Raw genomic sequence first — 21348 nt, 5'->3', positions numbered from 1 at the left:
GCAAGATTTCTCAAGATTTAATCTCTGAACATTATCAGAATCACACAAAGGAAGTGGTCACCAGTGTATACACACACAAAGTGCCCAAGGTCATCATCAGTCATGAGGCACACTGCACACCCACTGGAATGACCCCAGGAAAAAAGCAACAGTGCTAGTGGAGACGATGAGCACCTGGAACTGCCAGCGGGCCTGAAAATGGGACAGCTGCTTCAGCCAAGGAGGCTCAGCAGCTAATGTAGATCAGGCATGTCCTTCCCACCCACAGTTCACTTGCAATCTTTGTACCTAGGGAAACGAAAACTTGGGCCCACATAGGTTTGTATTTGAACGCATGTAGCAGTTAAGTTCATAGTAACCCCAAACTACAAATATTTGAAATATCCATCAATTAGAAATCAGACAAATTGTGATACATCCACACAAGAGAAATAATTGTTAATATAAGTAGCAATGAGTAACTTAATATACACAGCTGAAGGAGCCAGACCCAGCAGAGGGACACTAGACAGTTCTCTTCATGTGAACAAGAACAGGCAGAAGTAGCCTCTAAGCTTTGCCTAGGACTAAATGCTGAACAGTGAGCCTTTTAGGGATTAGAAGATTTCTGTACCTTGAGTGGTAATGTTCATGTGCTGCCTACATTGTCAGAAGCTACTCCCGTGTGCTAGGCATGGTAGTACATGCCTGTAAGGCCAGACTGGACTATAGAATGAGATCTTGTCAAAAATGGCTTCTGAAATACACTATTTTGTGGAAGTCATATCTCAGTAGATTTAAAACAGGCTTAAATTTTTTTAAACTCCTTGAAAAAAATTTTACAATATGCTTTAATCATGTTTTCCCCTCTCCGATCAAATTTTTACTACATCTATTGACCGTATGCATACATGTGTCACGGTACAATGTGAGGGATCGGACAGGTCTGGTCCTCAGGCTAGTGACAATACCCACTGAGTCATCTCACTGGCCCACATACAGGCTTTTTAAAACAAGTAGTGATATGGTCTCTAATCTTGAGTAAATGTTTCTGGGGCTTGAGCAGTTGCCTATCTTTGAGTTTGTGGATTACATCCTCCATACCACCCAAACAACAGAAAATGACCTGGTCGGTCAGAAACACCCAGAGAGAGGGTAACTCAGTCTTGAGTCTCTCAACACATAACCAGGAGTTAGGGGGAAGTGAGGTGCATTACCTCAGGTAGCACTTGGTGCAAGCCAGAATAGCAGAGCTGCTGCCCTGGGGCTCGTCCGGAGCTTCTAGACTGACCTATGGGATATGCAATGGTGAATGACAGCATTAGCTGTGAATTTTAAACCAAGCAATCTGTAAGGCCAGATGGGAAAACCCTGGAACAACTCTGAGAAGTTGTGCAGAGAATTAATTCTTCCATATAAACAGTGGGCTGTGTCATTTTTCTCTGCCTTCTGTTTGGTAGAAAGATGTTAGTTGTAGATGAGAGGCCAAAACTCCTGGAAGGCTCGTGAGCCCTTCATCTGTCTTGCCTGTCATAATAGACCTGTAGCTCTGGAGCATCTTGCTTCCTTCTTTGTTCTTAGTGCATTAGAGCAGAACATGGGTTTTCTCCTAGACACTTCTGCTTGCTTGCTGATGAATGTGTTTCACAAGGGAAGCCACAGAGCACCATCAGAAACATGTTGGTGGCTTACAAGTATTGAAGGCAATGCTAGCTGGGTAGGAGCATGGGGGCTGGCTGACTCTGGAACCCCAGTTCTACCACATATTAACTATGTGAACACATACTGGAGCCATACCAAGTAACAGCCCGGGCCCCCCCTCCGCCCCCGACTAAGAACTGGCCATGTCGCCTCTGCCAGCCCAGCACACCTGTGAGCTGACAGGTTACATGCACTTTCTCAGATATTTAGGTTTAAGGAACTCAAAAAGCTGTTGAGGGAACCAGTGACCACACTGGGTGATTTGAATTCAATTCAGACTGACTCCGAGCTTTCAACTCTATTTTTTCCAAGTTTATTTAATGACAGATTATATGAACAAGATGCCTAAAAGGGCTGGGTGGTAGTGGCACACACCCTTAATCCCAGCACTCAGGAGGCAGAGGCAGCTGGCTCTCCATGAGTTTGAGGCCAGCCTGGTCTATATAGTGATTTTCAGGATAGCCAGGAATACATACATACATCTCCAGGGTCAGTACTCATAACCTCCCCTCTACTGCCCTGTAAATAAATCCTTTATCCTCTTTGAGCCTCAGCTTTAGGATACGGGAGTAACACAAGCCTGGACGATTCCTGCTGTCCTGTTCCGGACACTCACCCTCCCTCCTGTGGTCAGTATTCAGCGGGGTGTGGAAGTTTCCACTTGAGTTGCAGTGTGACTTCCCCCCTGGCCACAGTTCAGCAATCCAGAGGTGGCGCCTGAGCCTGCTCAGTTGGTCAGAGACCCTTCTTGTGACTAGAAGCTTCTAGCTTAGGTCGGCTGTCGAGGACAGGTTAGTGAAGCACTCTTGGTGACTGTGGTGAGGAAGTGGTCCAGAAGGAGAAAAGAGGAAGGTAGCCATGTGGAGAGGAGCTTCTCCAATTCCTTTTCTGCTTGGGCTTTTTAGAATTGCTTTTCTTGTTGTTTGTAGTTAGGAGTCCAACTTAACTCCTAGGTCACTAGGTCGTGGTGGGAGTTAGATGTGCTACTGCAGGCACACGGATACTAGACAGAGCACCGGAGCTGTTAATGGAAGACGACGGTTTTCCAGGCTGGGATTGCCTAGTATTGCAGCTTGCAGCCCCCAACTCTTCCTGGGGTGTCCTTGGACGTCTACACACATACCTTAACCCACAGATTCATGTGCATCGTGGGAACATGCCTTTGCAGTTTGTGATGAGCCTTCCTCCAAAGCGCAGGTGTCCACTGCTGGTCAGAACTTTGACAGGCACTAAAGTATACCTTTAAGACCCTGAGAAGTGGGGACATCTGCGCAGCAAGTGCTTCTGCCCACTGAGCAATCTTGCCAGCCACCAAACTTTTCTTCTTATAAAGACACCCGATATATTTGATTAGCCACACAAATGCCCTCATTTTTACCTGATTGCACAAACAGGTCACATTACAGATACTGGGAATTAGACCTTCCACAGTTTAGGAATGGATCCCGTACAATGAAGAGCACAATTCTGATTGTAGGGCTGCTGGCTTCATTTACAGGCTGCTCATCCCACAGCTTGTAAAGTGAAGGCTCAAAAAGCCATGTTAATGGTCTGTAAGGACATGGATTCCCTAGTTCTTCCTCTTGCTCAGGTCTTTCCCATGGCTCTGGCTGGTTGGACAGACTGACACACAGTAGAAGACTTCTAGCGCAGGGATGCCGGGATAATGCAGCTGTGTCGTCTCCAAATATACCCATGAGCGACAAGGATAGGAAGCCGAAACAATTCTTAAAAAGAATGAATTCAGAAAGATACACCTCAAACCCTTCTCCTACCTACCTAGTGACAGGAACACTTAGCGGCTCGTGGAAGATGGTAGAGAGCTGGTGGAGCTCAGGTCTTCAAAGTCAGTGTCACACCAGGGAGCAGGACATGGTAGGGTGTTCCAATGTGCGACCTCAGTCTGTGACGGTGTTTAATACATTAGCTACTTTTCTCATTTCTGCAACAAAATACCTGACAGAAGCAAATTAAAGGAAGACGTGGGGGAGCTGGGGGGTGGTGGTGGAGGAGTGTGAGGCTTCCGCTCACGCTGCATCTGCAGTCAGGAGCCACGGAGGTAGCTGGTGCTCAGCTCATTCTCTTTCTTCACCCAGGACCCCAGCCCATGGAACGGTGCCAATCGCACTTAGAGTGGGTGGGTCTTTCCACCTCAGCCCAACCTAGAAACTCCTCCCACACATGCCCAGAGGTTCCCCTCTCCCTCCCTCTTTCTCTGGTGTAAAGCCCTACCTTTGTTACATGACAAACCTGTGCATGGAACAGTGGCCTTTGACATCAGAAAAATTACAGGCACTGCACTGGCTGGTTCAGGAGCAGCTAAATGCTCTACAGACTGAATTGACCAGTCCTTGGATTCTCCTATATTTGTCATTAAAAAGAAAACTGGAAAGTGGAGAATGTTCTCAGATTTAAAAGCCATAAATAAGGGGATTCAGCCCTTCCCTTCCTGTGCATCTTCTCTATCCAAATTGCTGGCTTCTCGATGGCGTTCCAGTCAGCTAGTTACTAGCTGATGCCCCCTGATTCAGGGTAAACTTGAACAGTCTCTGAGTGTCACAGGACAATGAAAATGCCCGTAACATCCCATGATGGGCATGGAGCTGCAGAATTTGAGATTTGCTCCGATGGATTTCAGTCTTGCACTGATCTCATCTTCCTGGCCCACTTTCCTATCCTACCCTCTCGGAATGAGAATTGGACTGTTTCATTGCACTTTAGAAATATATATATCACGTGTTTAAAGCTAAAACTTTGCTTGGCATCTCGGAGGAGTCCTTGGACTTTTGAACAATGCTGGAACTGTTAAGACTATGGAGACTCTTGAAGTTGGACAATGTATTTTGTAGAATGAGTTAGCCATAGGCTGGGTGTGGTGGCATACACTCTCTGTACTCGGGAAGATTGTCCAAGAACTTGAGGTCACCCTGGACTACACAGTAAGTTCCAGGCCAACCAGGGTTACATAGAGATCCTATCTCTAAACAAGATAGTCATAAGTCTTCATGGGACTTGTTACAGGAATGCTCTGGTTTGAATCTGAAGTGTCCCCCACCAGCTTGTTCCCAGCTGGTAGTGCTGGATCTGGGGACTGTGTGGGAGCTTTCGGAGGTACATCGACAGTGACAGGCCTTTGAAGGTTGTTCCGCCCCTGGCTCTGGCACTCCCTCTGCTTCTGGTCCCCAGGAAGGTGACTGCAGCCACATGCTCCTGCTGCTGTGGACTGGGCAGCTCCGCCAGGTGTGGCCCCTCTGAAACCACAAGCCTGGTAACTCTTGCCTCCTTGAAGTTGTCTTGTCAGGTCACACCAAAGCAAAGCAGTGAACGCAGCTCCAGACAGGTCTGGCACAGGACACTAAGTCACTTGGCCCCCTTGGCACAGACCCAGGGTCTGGGAGAGCTACAGTCCAGAGCCGCGATCCGGCCTTCTTCCAAACCCCCGCAGCTGAAGTCTGGGTGGTCCTCACCGTCCTTTGGGAGCCTGGGTGGGGTGAGATGAGAGAGGAGAGAGAGGACACTCAGGCTGCTGGGCCTCCCTCTGCTCCCATACAAGCCAGGCCCTGTACTAGTCACTGCACACGGGCAGGGAATAAAAATGTGGAAAGAACCCTGGCAGTGTCTCCCACTGGTCAGGTACATGGCAGAAGCACCGAATTCCTAAACCACAGACCTTGTCTCTGAAAAGCCAACATGACAGTTCTTCCTGGGTGAATGTGCTGGGGACTCACATCAGGGTTGGGGGGACAAGGATGAGGCATGCTAGCCCCCCTTGGCAGGGTGTGGAATGAGTCTCCTATTGGTACTGAAGGTGGGGTGGGCAATAGGAGGCTGTGGCGCATCAGAGGAGGAGGGAACCCAGTTACTCACAGTTGGGGTGGTAAAGGGACCCCATCAGTCCAGTGCCAGCCTTCAGGGCCTCGTTGGGCCCCCACCCAGAAGCCTTTGGTGATCTGGTATTTTCTTAGGAAGTCCTGAGGGACAAAAGCAAGCACTTTTTTTTTTGCACATCATGGCTTACTAGGACATCCAATTTTCATGAGGCATTTGCAGGATTCCAGAATGCCTCTCCAGGAAGGAATCAGCTCCAAGAGCTTGCAAAATACCCGGAATTATGGAAGTGGACCTGGTAGCTCACTGGTGGGCTGGCACTGTGCTTAGGCTTGGGGACCAGAAATGAGATCGATTCCATCTCAAGAGGATGCGACAGTCACCACACAGTGAGAGAATAAAGCAGCTCAGAGGAGAGGGAGGGGCCTGGGCCAAGTTGGGAGGCTCCTAAGCATGCCCAGGTGGCAGCCAGTAGCCAGAGTGGTTGGCACATGGAGGGAGGGCAGGGATTGACTAAGGTACAGAGCTGGTATGGGGCAGATTACTGGTGCAGTTCCGACCGCAACAAAAGGATCTCGCATGGTTCAATAGTACTAAAGCCGTGACAGAGGGCAGCATGGGGCTGGGGGGGCTCAGCAGGTGAAAAAGGCTTGCTGCCAAGCCTGACGAGCCAAGTTCAATACCTGAGACACACAGGGTGGAAGGACAGAACCAGCTCCTCAAAACTGCCCTCTGGCCTCCACACACGCACTGTGGTGTGTGCATAGATGTGCCCCCCCCATAATAAAATGCTCTAAAATTGTGGCATGAACTTATCAATAAGAAACAGCCGGGCGGTGCACACCTCCAATCCCATCACCCTGGAGGCAGAGGCAGAGGCAGGCGGATCTCTGAGTTCAAGGCTAGTCTGGTATGCAGGGTGAGTCCCAGGACAGCTGGGGCTACAGAGAAGCCCTGTCTCTGAAAAAGGGGGCAGGGGGGGAAGGGCTGGAGAGATGGCTCAGCGGTTAAGAGCACTGACTACTCTTCCAGAGGATGTGGATTCAATTTCCAGCACCCACATGGCAGCTAACAACTGTCTAACTCCAGTATCTGACCCTCTCACACAGACAGACATATAGGCAAAATACCAATGTACATAAATAAAGATAAATACATTATTAAAAAAAGAAAGAAGAAACACACACTTAAGGATTTTATGTGTTTATCTGTGTTCGTTCGTGCTTGTGTGTGTGGAAAAAAGAACAAGCCAAAACCCAATCATAAAGAAGTCATTCTATGATTTAATTGTGTTTCAGAGCACTGATCCTTTGCAGTTAGATCTTTATAAACACTTGATCTCAAGCTATTTCCAAACTGGATGGTTAAACCCATCTCTGCCCCCAAATGGAGGAGTGGTGTTCTGCCCAGGTCCAAGGTCACCGTGGGTTAAATGTGTCTGATATGTCTGGGGGAAGGGACCAGGCTTCCTGGTGGCCGATGCAACACGGGATGGCTTTGTTTCTGGAGGCCTTAGAATAATGCTTAGCTAGCAAATCCTCACCTGCTGGCCTTGCCCCAGCCTCACACACTCTCTAGGGATCCATCTCTGGTCCACCACATCCTCACTGTTCGTTATTTTGCAACCAGGCTGGGAGGGGCTTTGAAGCAGGGAACTGGGCTAGTTTCTCTGCATAGACTGTTCTAATTTCTCCATGAGTGCAGTGCTAAGGACTGAACCCAGGGAGGTCCTTGGGTCCCTAGGGGTGTACCCTTGAAGAAACTAAGTGTATCTCTGCTTCCTGGTTCATAATATAACCCCTCACTCCTGCCCACCACCTGCCACCGGTACAGGAACTGAGCTGAGGGGCACCCAGCCTTCAAACTTTCAAAGCTGAGCCAAGTGAATGTTTTCTCTTCATAAAGTCAGCCATGGTGGTAAAGAAATGGCTCAATTGGTAAAGTGCTCACCACACAAACCTAAGAACCTGAGTTTGGTCCCCAGCACCCACATAACGAGCCAGGCTTAGGGGTATGCACCTGTCACCTGAGTACCAGTGAGGCAGAGACAGGTAGAAGTCTGGGTCCCCCGGCCATTCGGCCCACTCAGATTGGTGTGCCCCGGGCCCCAGTGACACCTTGTCTCAAGTGGCTTCTGAGGAACAGCAACCCAGGTTGACTTCTGGCATCCACATGCAAGAGCATGCCTATGGATAAGCATCCATATGTACAACTACACACGTGATTTGCGTCAACTTGACACAGACAGCTGAGGAGAGGGAATCTTAATTGAGAAGATGCTGCCATGAGATTGGCCTGCAGACAAGTCTGTAGGCTGCTTCCGTGATGAATGATGGGCCTTGTGATGGCTATTCTTGGTTGCCAACTTGACATCTGAAACTAACTAAAACCCAAATGGTTGCGCACACCTCTGAGGGGATTTTTCTTAATTAAATCATTTAAATTAAAACAACCCCCATCCCCCAGACAGGGTTTCTCTGTGTAGCTTTGCACCTTTCCTGGATCTTGCTCTGTAGCCCAGGCTGGCCTTGAACTCACAAAGATCCGCCTGCCTCTGGCTCCCAAGTGCTGGGATTAAAAGGTGCACGCCACCAATGCCCAGCGAAAAACCACGTCTAATCTGTATCTTTGAGGTGGGAAGATCCACCTTTAATCTGGGCCACACTCTCAGCTGGAAGCCTATATAAAGTACATGGAAGAAGGAAGCTTGCTCTCTTTGCCTGTTTGCTCTTGATAGCAAATCCATTCCTTCACTGGCATTACTTCGTCAGGATTCCAGCATATACTGAAGACCAGCTGGGACATCCTACCTGGTGGACTAAACTTCGGGATTCCTGGACCTTCCTTTGGAGGACACTGCTGGATTAGCTGGACCACAGCCTGTAAGCCACTCTAATCAATCCCCTTTTGTTAAGACCAGTCCACGTGAGTCTATTTAATGGGTAATAGGGATTTATTAAGATATACAGAACCGAGGAAACAGCTGAAGTTGTCCTCTGTTGTGATCTGGAGTGAATCCACCTGGCAGTCCGAACACACCAGGAAGCAGGGCCCTTGTGACCTTCTCCCTTTCCTTTTTGGCGAGCGTGTGTGTGTGTGTGTGTGTGTGTGTGTGTGTGTGTGTGTGTGTGTGTGTGTGTGTGTGTGTCTGTGTGTGTGTGTGTGTGTAAGTGTAAGTGTAATTCATTCTATAAGTTCTGTTACTCAAGAGATCTCTAATACATGCCTATAAGAAAACAGGCTGAAGGGCTAGAGAAATGGGTCAGTGGTTAAGAGCACTGGCTGCTCCTCCAGAGGACCTGGGTTCAGTTCCCAGCACCTACATGGCAGATCACAACTGTCATCTGTAATTCCAGTTCCAGGGGATCTGACACCCTCATACAGACATGCATGGCAGGTAAAACACCAATGCATGTGAAATAAAAATAAATAAAAAATTTAAAAAAAAAAAAGAAAAGAAAAACAGGCTGAGCAAACTATGAGAGGAACAAGCCAGTAAGCACTCCTCCATGGCCTCTGCATCAGTTCCTGTCTCCAAGCTCATGCCTTGAGTTCCTGTCCTGCCTTCCTGGGAAGATGGATTACAAGCTGTAAAGTGAAATAAACCCTTTCCTCCACAAGTACCTTTTTTTTTTTTTTTTTTTTTTTTTTTGGTTTTTCGAGACAGGGTTTGGTGCCTGTCCTGGAATTCACTTTGTAGACCAGGGTGGCCTTGAACTCACAGAGATCCACTTGCCTCCCAGTGCTGGGCTTAAAGGTGTGTGCCACCATCGCTCGGCCACAAGAAGCTTTTGGTCATGGTGTTTTATCACAGCATGATGTCAGTACTGGGGGCTGACCACCAAGGACTGTGGTCTCGGTGGTCAGCTGTGGAGTACAGCAGGCCTTAGCCTGGGAGACGAGCCGTGTGTGCTGTGAAAGGCAGAGCCGGGGAGCGGATTGTGAGCGAATCCTAGACATTGAACAGACTTATTTACACTGTTGGGCTTGCATTTTGCTTTGTTCAAGATGTTAATGTGCCCTGGTTCTTCCTTCTTGGTATAATATATTGTGGTATTTATATTAATATGAGCTATTGGGGATGAACAAGAAAGGAAAGGTTATAGGTTAATAAGTGGTAAGTTTGTGTGACAAGTTGACAACTTGACACAAACCTAGGCAAATCTGGAAAAGGGGGTATCTTTTGTTGATGTTTGTGTTTTGTTTTGAAGACAGGATCTTGCTGTTTACCCCTGGCTGGCCTGAAACTTATTATGTAGTGCTGGCTTTGAATTCACAGAGATCCACCGACCTCTGCCTCCAGGGTATTCTCTTGATTTAATGATTGATGTGGAAGGGCCCAGCCCCCTGTAGGTGGTGCTACCCTGGGCAAATGATTCTGGATAGCATAAAAGCAGGCAAGCCATGGCGAGCAAACCAGTAGACAGCACTCCTCCACGGCTCCTGCATCAGTTTCCACCCCAAGGTTCCTGCCCTGACCTCCCTGGATGGTGTACTAACTGTTAAGATGAAATAAACCTTTTCTTTCTTCCCCAAGTTGCCTTTGGTCATGGTATTTTATCACAGCAGCAGAATCAATATCTCTCTCTCTCTCTCTCTCTCTCTCTCTCTCTCTCTCTCTCTCTCTCTCACACACACACACACACACACACACACACACACACACACACACACGTTAATCGCATGGTTGGAGAGATGGATGGCTCAGCTCTTGCTTTTTCAGAGGACCTGAATTTGGTTCCCAGAATCTGTATCAGGTAGCTCACAGCCAACTGTAATTCCAGCTCCAGAGAATTTGACCACTTAAGCCTCTGTGGGCACCTGTACTCATAAGCAGACACACTCACACATAAATAAAAAACATTTTAGCTGAGTGTGGTGGTGAATTTTAGCACTCAGGAGGCAGAGGCAGGTGGATCTCTGTGAGTCTGAAGCAGTCTGGGCTACATAGTTTCAGGCCAGCCAAGACAGCATAACGAGACTGTCTTCAAAAAGAGAAAAGAAGGAAAGAAAAGGAGAGAAATGCTTATGGTCCCAAGGCACTAAGTAATTTCCGAGCTGCTTTCTTCCCCAGCACTACAGCCATTACCTGACACTTACACACACCCAACACACTGTATTTTCTCCACCACATCCTGGGAGGACTCATGGGTCTCTCCCAGCAGGCCTGGCTCCACTGATAACTGGCTAACTGAGTTACCCAGGTTGGATGGGACCGGCCTAGCTCTGCCTTCTTCTTAGAATGAAACCCTGAACACCTGATAGCTGGTCCCTGTGCATGTCACTTCATTCCTTTGGGGCTTTGGTGACTCTCAGAGCGTGAAGGACTTGATCCAGAGAGTCCTTCCCAGGGCTAAGTTCAAGGATCTGGGATGACGACACATACCCTCTCCTTAGCCAGCCTTTCTCACCTGGGTGTGGCTCAGCAGGGGCAGTGTGGCATGGTGGGATGAGCAGAATGCCTGGCTGCCCGCCCAGTCTTGGGCTTCTTCAGAGAGGTAGTAACAGTGTTCTTGAGACCACAACCAGCCCTGAGGGCATGGCTGGCACCTGGCTCCTGAAAGTAGAGATCTGTGAGTCCAGGGGCAATTCTAGGGGCCTATGCATGAATCCACTGTAAAAACAAAACCCGGCCAGGACCCTGGCTGAGGGGGTGAATGTATGGGGAGGGAGCTGGCAAGCATCCAGGTGGGAAGGATGATGGGCAGAGAGAGCCCCAGGTCGTACGGCCTGCACTGTGCAAGGTTCTCCTGGAGAGGGAGGGGCTGGTATTTGCATCACCGGTCAGGTCACTTGGCTAGGGTCAAGCTTTCTCCTCTTTGCTAAACAAGGCCCATGTCTTCATGCTGCAAGTCTCAGAGGTGTCCCAAGTACACGGAATAGGGGCGGGATACCATACCGCCTCTGGAGGCCAGTGCCACGATGACTACAGTGCAGACAGCCAGGAACACAGCCATGACCACCAGAGCCCAGCGCAGGGACTTCATGTACAGGGGCAGCCCTGGAGAGAAAACAGAAAGGCAAGTTGTAAGAGAGATCACCCCAATTCAAGCCTGCACCACCCTGGTCTCCACTCCCCCTCACCCTGCCCCCACACCAGCTCCATGGTCACCTCGGCTCAAGCACCCAGGCAGAGCGCCCAGGTTAGATCCGAACTTCATATTGAGGAGACCTGCTAGACTACGCTCTGCTTTTTTCTCACATGGCTAGAAGATAAGAGCTCCACAAAACACAGCAAGCAATGTGCCACACACACGGTGCGTGGTGTACCCGTGTGCCAGACAGCAGTGTCGTCGCCACAGACGTGGGCAAGGGGCCTTCAGGCAGCAGGTGACGGAATCCAGGGCACCGTGGGCGACATGCCACGGGAGAAAGAGCAGGGACCGGACTACAGCTCTACAAGGTCAGAGTCAGTGAAGGTCAAGTCCTGACTCCACGTTTTCTCCTCAAACCCTCAGCGGCCTCTCTAGTCTCTCCAGGTCTTTGCCACGACTGAAGACAGGGGGCACACTCAGTTCTCCGCAGCCGTGGGGAGTCAGCAGCCTTGGGCCTTGTCTATGGCTCCAAGGCCAAGGGCACCAGGTAGTTGGGGAGGCTGCAGGCAGGGAATGAGTGTGAGGGACAGGAGACAGGACACACCACCTGTTTTCTGTCATCCTATCCTTGTGGGTTTGGTTGTTTGAAATGGGGCTCTCTGTTAGTGGTTCTCAACCTTCCTAATGCTGCGACCCTTTAATGCAGTTACTCATGTTGTGGTGACTCCCATCCACCACCGCCACCACAAGTTTTTGTTGCTACTTCATAACTATAATTTTGTCGCTGTTATGAATCATAGTGTAAATATCTGTGTTTTCTGATGGTCCTTTGACCCCCAAAGGGGTTCTGACTCACAGGTTGAGAATCACTGCTCCCTGTGACTGTCCTGGATCTTGCTCTGTAGACCAGGCTGGCTTTGAACTCACAGAGACCCATCTGCTTCTGCCTCCCGAGTGCTGGGATTAAAGGTGTGCACCACCACCACCCGGCATCCTTCTGTTTTGAGATAGGGTCTCACTATGCTTCCCACACTCATGTGACCCTCCCACCTCAGCCCCTCGAGAAGCTGGGATTACAGGCTGTGGCCAAGGCTGGCAGGGGGCTCCCACCAAGCCTGATGCTTGATCTCTGGAACCCACACGGCTGGAGGAGAAAAATCAACTCTCACAAGTTGTCCCCTGACCTTCACACACAGGCAGTGCTGCATGCCCCACCTACCACCAATAAAAAATAGAAATGTAATTTTTAAGAAGTTGTCGCTGGGTGGTAGTGGCACACGCCTTTAATCCCAGCACTCGGGAGGCAGAGGCAGGTGGATCTCTATGAGTTCAAGGCCAGCCTAGGCTACCGAGTGAGTTCCAGGAAAGGTGCAAAGCTACACAGAGAAACCCCGTCTTGGAAAAAAAAAACCAAAAAAAACAAAAACAAAAAAAAAAGAAGTTGTTGTCATGCCTGACCCAAGGCACACCTTTAAATGCTGAATCACCCTGATAGTGAGGACCAAGGTGTCTTAGTTGCTTTTCCTGTTGCTGTGATAAAATACTCTGACAAACGCAACTCAGGGGAGAACGGGTTTGTACTGGTTCACAGCTCAAGTGTACAGTCCATCATGGCGGGGAGTCGGGGCGGCAGGAGCCTGAAGCCGTTGCTCACATCACTTCCACAACAAGGAATCAGTGAGGAATGAATGCATGCAAGCACACAGTTTTGCATCCCCTTTCTACAGTCCAAGGTCCACAGCATAGGGAATTGTTCTGCCCATAACTGAGACAGGACTTCCCACATCGATTAACACAATCACGGTAACCCCGCAGGCTGCCGGGAGGCCCGTCTCCCTGCCTGAGTCTAGATGGCATCACAGGGACAAATCGCATTAGCCATCACACCTGGAAAGGCGCAGTGGCAGATGGAGAGGTCACAATGAAAGGCGGCAGCAGCAGCGACGTTCACAGCACCAGTGCTCACCCCTCTGAAGCCATGACACCCGCCGAAACCAGATCTCGCCGGACACAGAAGCTTGAAGAGTTCTAGCAAAGAGTGCTCCCTCCTCGAACGTGGCTTCCGTGCCCCCGGGATCGTCACTTCTCGGAAGAGGGCAGCAGTGAGTGTAATCATGGAAGGGAGGGTGAGGGCGGTAAGAAAGTAGTTACCATATTTCCTCAGACCACAAGGAAAACAAAAGTTCGTTCTGCAGCGGGATTTTATTTGAAGTGAATAATTGTGCCCGGCCTGGTGGCACACACCTTTGATCCCAGGACTCGGGAGGAAGAGGCAGGCAGATCTTTGTGAGTTCTAGGCCAGCCTGGTTCTACATAGTGAGTTTGAGGCCAGCCAGGGCTATGTAGAAAAACTGCCTCAAAAAAACAGAAAAAAAGGGGGCTGGAGATCGCTCAGGGGTTAAGAGCACTGGCTGTTCTTTCAAAGGTCCTGAGTTCAATTCCCAGCAACCACATGGAGGCTCACAACCATCTATAATGAGATCTGGTGCCCTCTTCTGGCCTGCAGGCTGAACACTCACTGTATACATAATAAATAAATAAATCTTTAAAAAAAACAACTGACTTAGAACGAGAATGTGTGTACTAGTACATTATATACTCATGAATGCAAAGAGATGAGTTTAAGATTTATTTATTTATTTATTTATTTAAATAAGATGTCTTCATTTATTATGTATACAGTGTTCTGCCTACATGTGTGCCTGCAGGCCAGAAGAGGGCACCAGACGGTTGTGAGCCTCCATGTGGTTGCTGGGAATTGAACTCAGGACCTCTGGAAGAGCAGTCAATGCTCTTTAACCTCTAAGCCATCTCTCCAGCCTGAGTTTTCAAGATTTTAATAGAACACATTTACCGTTACTTAACTTCAAAGTCTCAGAAACTTTTCAAACCCCATTTTTTCATTTGCATTGGAGAAAACACTTGCTTCAGTGATCAGAAGTGTGTTAAAGAGATGTATGAAGCCAGGTGGTAGTAGCACATGCCTTTAATCCAAGCATCTGGGAGGCAGAGGCAGGTAGATCTCTGAGTTTGAGGCCAGCCTGGTCTACAGAGTTAGTTCCAGACAGCCAGAGCTTCACAGGGAAACCTTGTCTTAGAGAAAAAAAAAGGGTGGGGATGGGGGAGTTAAACAGTGTAACCTGTTCAGATTTTTATTTTTTAGTTTTGTGCTGGGGAACTAACCCAGGCCCTCAAGCATGCTGGGTGTTCATCCATAAGTCCTAAATCCAGCCCTGGAATATATTTTTTCCAGATTTATTTTTAACTATGGCTGTGTGTGTGTGTGTGTGTGTGTGTGTGTGTGTGTGTGTGTGTGTGTTTGCATATGTCCTTGGAGGCCAGAAGAAGGTGCTGGATCCCACAGACTGGAGTTGTAGGTGGTTGTGAGCATCTCACTGTAGGTGCTGGAAATGGCAAGTACTCTTAAGTGCTGAGCCAGCTCTCCAGCCCCTATGGAATTTTTAAATACACATTTTTTAAAGGTATTTTCCAAGATATCTATCAAGTGATAGGTAGATAGTTGAAACATAATATATTCATGCCATGGAATACTATCCAGCAAAAAAGAATGAAATACCAAGTTCATGCTACAGCATAAAAAACCCTTAAAAACGGGTTAAGCCAAAGAAGTTAGTCAGTCAAGTGTGGTGGCATAGGCCTATAGTCCCAGCATTCGGGAGGCTGAGGCAGGGGCATTAAGAGTTTCAGTGAGTGAGGTAACCCAAACCCAGAAGGACAAACATGGTATGTACTCACTCATAAGTGGATTCTAGGTATAAAGCAAAGAACAATCAGACTGCAACCCACAGAACCAGGGAGGCTTTATAGCAGGGGGGACCCTAGGATGACTGTGGCTTATAATAAGTTTTGGTTTTACTGAATCACTGGGCAAGCTTCAGTGAAACATTTCACTATTAGGATAAGAATTTATACTGTATCAAGCTGATAATAAATAAATAAATAAATAAATAAATAAATAATATCACAATACCCATTAAAACTGGAAAAAAAAAAAGTTTCAGGCCAGAGGCTCAAGAGACAGCTCAAGAATTAAGAACTGTGGCTGCCTTTCCAGAGGGCCTTCAATTCCCGGCACCCACATGGCAGCTCACCACTCCAGTCTCTAGGGATCACATGCCCTATTCTGGGCCCTAGGGACACACCTGGCAAACATTCATACACATAAAAGTAAATTAATCAGAAAAGAGTTTCAGGCCTGCCTGAACTACATGGCAAAACCCTGTCAACAAACGAAACAGAAAGAAGCCAGACAAAAGGGTTCATGTTATGTGAACCCAGGGACATGGATGTCCAGAGGAGAGTGTTTAGAGACAGAGAGACTGGTGGGGTCTGGGGGTGGAAGGTTTGTTCTAGCATGAACACAACACTGAATATGCAACATGGTATAGGAATTGCATCTCAATATGCCTGTGACCAAAAGAAGGGGAAACCTGAAAAAGCTTGGTCTAACATATAGCAAGTTTCAGGTCAGCCAGAGCTACAAAGCCAGACCTTATCTTAAGAACACACACACACACACACACACACACACTCACAGGCTGTGGGACTGCTTAGTGGTTAAGAGCACTGGCTGCTCTTCCAGAGGACCTGAGTTCAATTCCCAGCACCCACATAGTGACTCACAACTTTAATTCCAATTCCAAGGGATCAGACGCCCTCTTCTGGCCTCTGCAGACACCAGGCACGTGATGCACACACATAAATGTAGTCCAAACTCACACACGTTTTACAAACAACGCACCACCAAAAATATGTATAAACTGAGATGATTTTTTTTTCCGCACGGCACTGAACTACCAGGGTCTTGTTCATGCTAGACAAGTGCTTTACCACTGAGCTGTGTCCCAGCCCTAAATCCAGGCTCGCAAATAATAAAAGCAGAACTGGACAGCTCGGCCAAGGCAAGGGAGATAAACTCACCAGTCACTGTGATTCTTGTGGCTGAACCTTTGTTTAGCTCTGACCTTCAGAAAGCAAAGCATGACAGAAGCCCAGTGGGTGGGTAAGTTCTCTCAAACCGGGTCGGGGACCTACCTAACCCAAGCCACTGAGCTTGGCAAGGCCCCTGCCGAGCTAAGGTGGAAGTGCCCACACCACCATTTTCTGTTTTAGTTTTTGGAAATAGGGTCTGTCTAGCCCAGCTGGCCTGGAGGATTCTGGTCCAGGGTAGCTTCGAACTTGCAGCAATCTTGGTCCAACCTCTGGCATGCTGGGATTATGGGCTCCACCACATGTGCCACATTTTTTTTTAAAAGATGGGGTCTCAGCCGAGCGGTGATGGCGCCCGCCTTTAATCCCAGCACTCGGGAGGCAGAGACAGGCAGATCTCTGTGAGTTCGAGGCCAGCCTGGTCTCCAAAGTGAGTTCCATGAAAGGCGCAAAGCTACACAGAGAAACCCTGTCTCGAAAAAACAAAAAGAAAAAAGAAAAAAAAAGATGGGGTCTCAGCATGTAGCCCAGGGTGGCCCAAAACTCTCGTAGTCCCTGCTTCAGCTTCCCGAGCGCTGGGATGGCAGGCGTGAGCCACCTTGCCGGGTTGACAGAACAACTCTTGGTCACACAAGTTACACACATACACTATACAGACTCGGCTTGCAAAAACAGACACTCTGGGTTCCATTACCACGTCTTCTCCCTTCCCCCGACCCTGCAGTTACTGCTAAAGGGCATATGTCCCCAAAAGAGCAGAAGGGGCTTATGCCAGTGTGAGGCTTAGCAGTCACCGTCTTCTGCTCAGGGCCTCTGCTCCTCTCCACGTGACACTGATGTCTTCCTCTGCACTGCGCTTCAAAATCCTAACCCCTCTCCCGAGACCCATAGGACCTGGATCACCTTTGGGATTCTCGTTCTGGCTCACCTTCCCCAAAGAGCTCTCATCCCCCAGCCTCATTGCCTACAGCCTCCCTGCCCTCTACACTACGCTCAGACTGACTGCTTTCACTTTGTGAATGATCCCCACCGCCTGGACGATATGGGGGACAGGCGGCCACCTGGCAGGATGGACTCCTGGAGGCCAGGGGCTGGGCGGGGCGATCCTTCTCCATAGGAGGTGTGCCAACTGCGAGACAACCACCGAGATCAAACCCTCCATCTTCTCCCCGGAGGGATCCAGGGAATAATAAGTTCTGACTTGTACAACTAGACTGAGAAGCCACTGATGTGCCAGGTACTGAGATGTGGGCAAGTCTGTGCTCTGCCTTCCTTTCCCCCCAAGGAGACACTTAGGAAGCAATCATAGCCTGGCTGAAGACTCCTGGGATAATGAAGTCAATCCAAATGAGAGGGTGAGATCGAGATCCCTATGTTGCCTGGGGGATAAGAGAAGGTAAGTCCAAGCCAAGATCTGAGGGAGAAGCGTTCACCCCATGAGGCTCCAGCCCTTCTCCGTTTTACAAACCCCCCTCCCTCCTGCCGGCTGCCGGCTGCCTGAACCATTGGTACAGAACTTGCCTATCATACCTGACGCCCCAGGTGTGATCTCCAGCACCACATGAACCAGGTGTGGTGGCCTATCCCTCTAACTCCAGCACTTTGAGGATGGAGGCAAAAGAATCAGAAGTCCAAGGTCACTCTTTGACTATGTAGTGAGTTTGAGGCCAGCCTAGCTAGCATACATGAGACCTTGTCTTAAAATATGTCTCCCAGCCTTGGGTGCCTTCACTAACAGCTTAGACAGCTCCTTCAGGGCACCTGCCCACAGAAACAAGGGACGAGACAAAGTCGTGATATTCCAGACCCTCTCCCCAGGGGCTTGTTCCTCCCAAGTTCACACAGGATGGAGAAGCAGCTGGCCTAGGGTCCAGCAAGTCACTGAGCCTTGCTTACATGGCCTCTCATCCTTGCAGCTTAGCTGTGTCCCCTCTGTGTGTGGTCCTGCCTGCTGACTCGGCCTCCTGAGCCCCATCCTCTACCATAAATCCTGTCCTTCTCAGCCTCGGGCCTCCCCAGCCTTCCTCCACCAGACAGTCAGAGCTTAATTCCCAGAGCAAATCCAACAGTGTCACTTCAGCACTGGTTCTTAAGTCACGGTTTTTTAAGAATCTAATGGAGGAGCTGGAGAGATGGTTCAGTGGTTAGCACGCACTGGCTGTTCTTGCAGAGGGCCTGAGTTGGGTTGCCACACCCACAAGGTAGGGCTTACAACTGCCTGTAATTCCAGTTCCAAGGGATCTGATACCCTTTTCTGGCCTCTGTAGGCACCAGGAATGTAAGTGGTACACAGACATACGTGCAGACACTCATACACATAAAATTAATGTGAAAGAATCTGGTAAAACGCTAGAGGCTGGTATACCATCACTCCAAAGATGTCCCTAGATCCTTAGAACCAATAAATACACTAGGCCGTTTAGCAAAGAGGAATTAAGGTCCAGATGGAGGTGAGGTTGCTGATCAGCTGACCCTGAAATGGAGACTGTCCTGGTTCCAATAGGATCGTGAGGGTCCTTACCCATGAGGAGGGAGGCAAAGCCGAGGGCAGACTAACCCAGCTTAACACCACTGGGGCTGACAGCACTCAGGCAAAGTCAGGGGCCTGCCCCAGGAGCCCCGGTGAGAGGCCCAGCCGGCTGACACCACCACCTCAGCCTGGGGAGCCCAGTCGGACCTCGGATGTTCACACTGTGAGATATTATTACATTTGTATCAGCAAGAGGCACCGAGTGGTGGGAAACTTACAACAGAATTCTCAAAGGTTTTAGTGATCCTTTCAAGTATTGGAGCCCCCTCTCTCTCTCTGAGGACTCCTAGGTACTACAGGCTATCATCCTACCCTTCCATTGCCCCGGACTGGGGCAGTTTTTACCTGCTGGGCAAGGCACGAGCCCCTTCAGGCAGGGCTCTACCACCACCAACCGAGTAAACCAACCACAACAACAGAGCCATTCCTCACTCCGAGGGACTTACAAGCTTTAGGGGGCTGTGCTGGTTAGTGTTCTGTCAACTTGAGACAAGCTAGCGTCATCTGGAAAAGAGAAACCTCCCTTGAGAAAATGCCTCCTCCATCAGCATGGCCAGTAGGCAAGTCTGTTGGGCATTTTCTTAATTAATGATTGATGTGGGAAGCCCAGTCTACTGAGGGCGGTACCTCGGGGGTGGGGGTGGGATGGGGGTGCAGGTGGTGGCGGGGCGGTGTAAGAAAGCAAGCCCGGAAGCAGCCTTCCTCCGTGGTTTCGCTTCAGTTCTTGCTTACAGGTTCCTGCCCTGGCTTCCCTGGATGATGGATGACTGTAAGCTAAACAAACTCTTTCCTCCCCGAGTTGTTTTTTGTGTTTTATCACAGTAAGAGAAAGCAAACTAACAGAGGCTTTCTTCCACGCTCGCCTCGCCTCTCCTTCACAAGCAAAGCAAAACACACGCACGTCCCAGCCGTCTGGCACCCGGCCAGCTCAGTGTGCAGATGGATGACCCTCCTCAACGCGGAAAGAAAGGAGCCGAGTCCTAGGAGGTGTGCCCGGGCCACCACGGCCACGTGACTCTGAATCACTTCCCCTCCTCCGACGTTCCTTCCACTTCTACTTCTCCAAGATGCGGCGCGCACTGAGAAGGAATGAGAAAGTTCCCCAGGGGAGGGGCGGGACCCTGTTTTGTTTTGTTTCGTTGTATTAATTCTGAGTCGGAGAAGCAGTGTGGGCTTGGGGCAGCCCAGTGGGCTCCTGGTTAGTCTCGTTCAGGGACGGGGCACGGGTACCGCTGAGCACTCACCTATGAGCGTGATGGCCCGCGGTAGTTTCTTGCTGTCCATGCCTGCGCGCTGCAGCAGCGCGGCGTCTTCTTTGGTCAGCCCGGGCTCCTGGCAGCGGCAGCGACAGCGGCAGGTGGGCGAGCCCGGGGAGACCGCGCTGCCCTCGGTGGGGCCGATGCGCTCGGTCGGGGGCGCGGCAAGCGGCGATCCACGGCCCCACGTAGAGCCCGGCGACGGGGCGCGTGGCAGCCGCGGGAGCGTGGGCGCCGAGCGGCGGGCGAAGGCGGGCGATTCCGGCACCGGCACGGTGAGGAAGCGCGTGGACGGCGCGGGCGAGGGCGCGCGGCTGGCTCCCGCCGCGCCCACGGGTTTAACGCGCACGTCTACCTGCAGCTCCACGGGCGCCCAGGACCCAGGCGTGGGCTCTCCGGTCGCCGCCCAGGGCTGCGGCTCGACCTCGCAGTCCTGGGGCAGCTCGGCCCACGTGGGGCTCGGCGACGGCAGCTCGCGGCTGCATGAGCCCAGGCGGCGGAAAGCGCCATAGCCCAGGCTGAGCGGCGGCAAGCGCGGGGACCCGGACAGAGCCGGAGGCTGCGGCTTCTCCTCCGAGAGGACCTGCAGCTCCGCGTCCGCCGCCTCCCTCCCGGTCCGCTCCGGCCTCGGGTTGCCGTCGGGAACCCCGGCTTGCGGCGCCTCCACGGGGACCTGCGGCTGCTCCGTTTCCGGGCTTGCCAAGGACTCCTCTGGGGACCCGGCTTCGGCCTGGCCTCCCCCAGAAGCTTCCCGGGTCCACTCCATCCCGTGCGCCGAGGGCCCTACTAGGTGGGGTCCCCAGAAGCTTCGCGTCTCTGAAGTTGTCAACCGCACCCTTCACTAGAGGACCTCTCTGTGATTGGCTGTGGCTACGGATTGGCCACGCCTCTCGGAGCTCCAGCCCCGCCTTTCCGTGGCACAGGTTGCTGGGAGGGGCCGGCTGAGCTAGTCATAGATAGGGTGGGGTGGCTCTAAAAGCAGCCCCGGGAACCGGAGACTTGCAGATTCTTCCCTCTCCTTCATCCCGGGCCCCACCCGTCCCTGTGTTGGCACGGTACCACGTATGGG

The 21348-nt window shown here is 50.5% G+C and overlaps 1 protein-coding gene across 1 annotated transcript; it reads right to left on the bottom strand.

Moving 5' to 3' along the window:
- Positions 1-1970: 1970 nt before the first annotated feature.
- Positions 1971-21142, bottom strand: Klrg2 (killer cell lectin like receptor G2). The gene is made up of 5 exons (XM_006990439.4): positions 20268-21142; positions 11408-11509; positions 10920-11065; positions 5548-5651; positions 1971-5161 (listed from the first exon to the last, which is right to left on the bottom strand). The coding sequence occupies exons 1-5, from the start codon at positions 21043-21045 to the stop codon at positions 5041-5043; spliced, it is 1251 nt and encodes a 416-aa protein (XP_006990501.2). The 5' UTR covers positions 21046-21142; the 3' UTR covers positions 1971-5040.
- Positions 21143-21348: the final 206 nt, after the last annotated feature.

The sequence above is a fragment of the Peromyscus maniculatus genome, chromosome 3 (assembly GCF_049852395.1).
Source record: "Peromyscus maniculatus bairdii isolate BWxNUB_F1_BW_parent chromosome 3, HU_Pman_BW_mat_3.1, whole genome shotgun sequence".
NCBI lineage: Eukaryota > Metazoa > Chordata > Mammalia > Rodentia > Cricetidae > Peromyscus > Peromyscus maniculatus.
The sequence above is the reverse complement of the archived record's forward strand: the minus strand, read 5'-3'. Positions and strand labels throughout refer to the sequence as shown.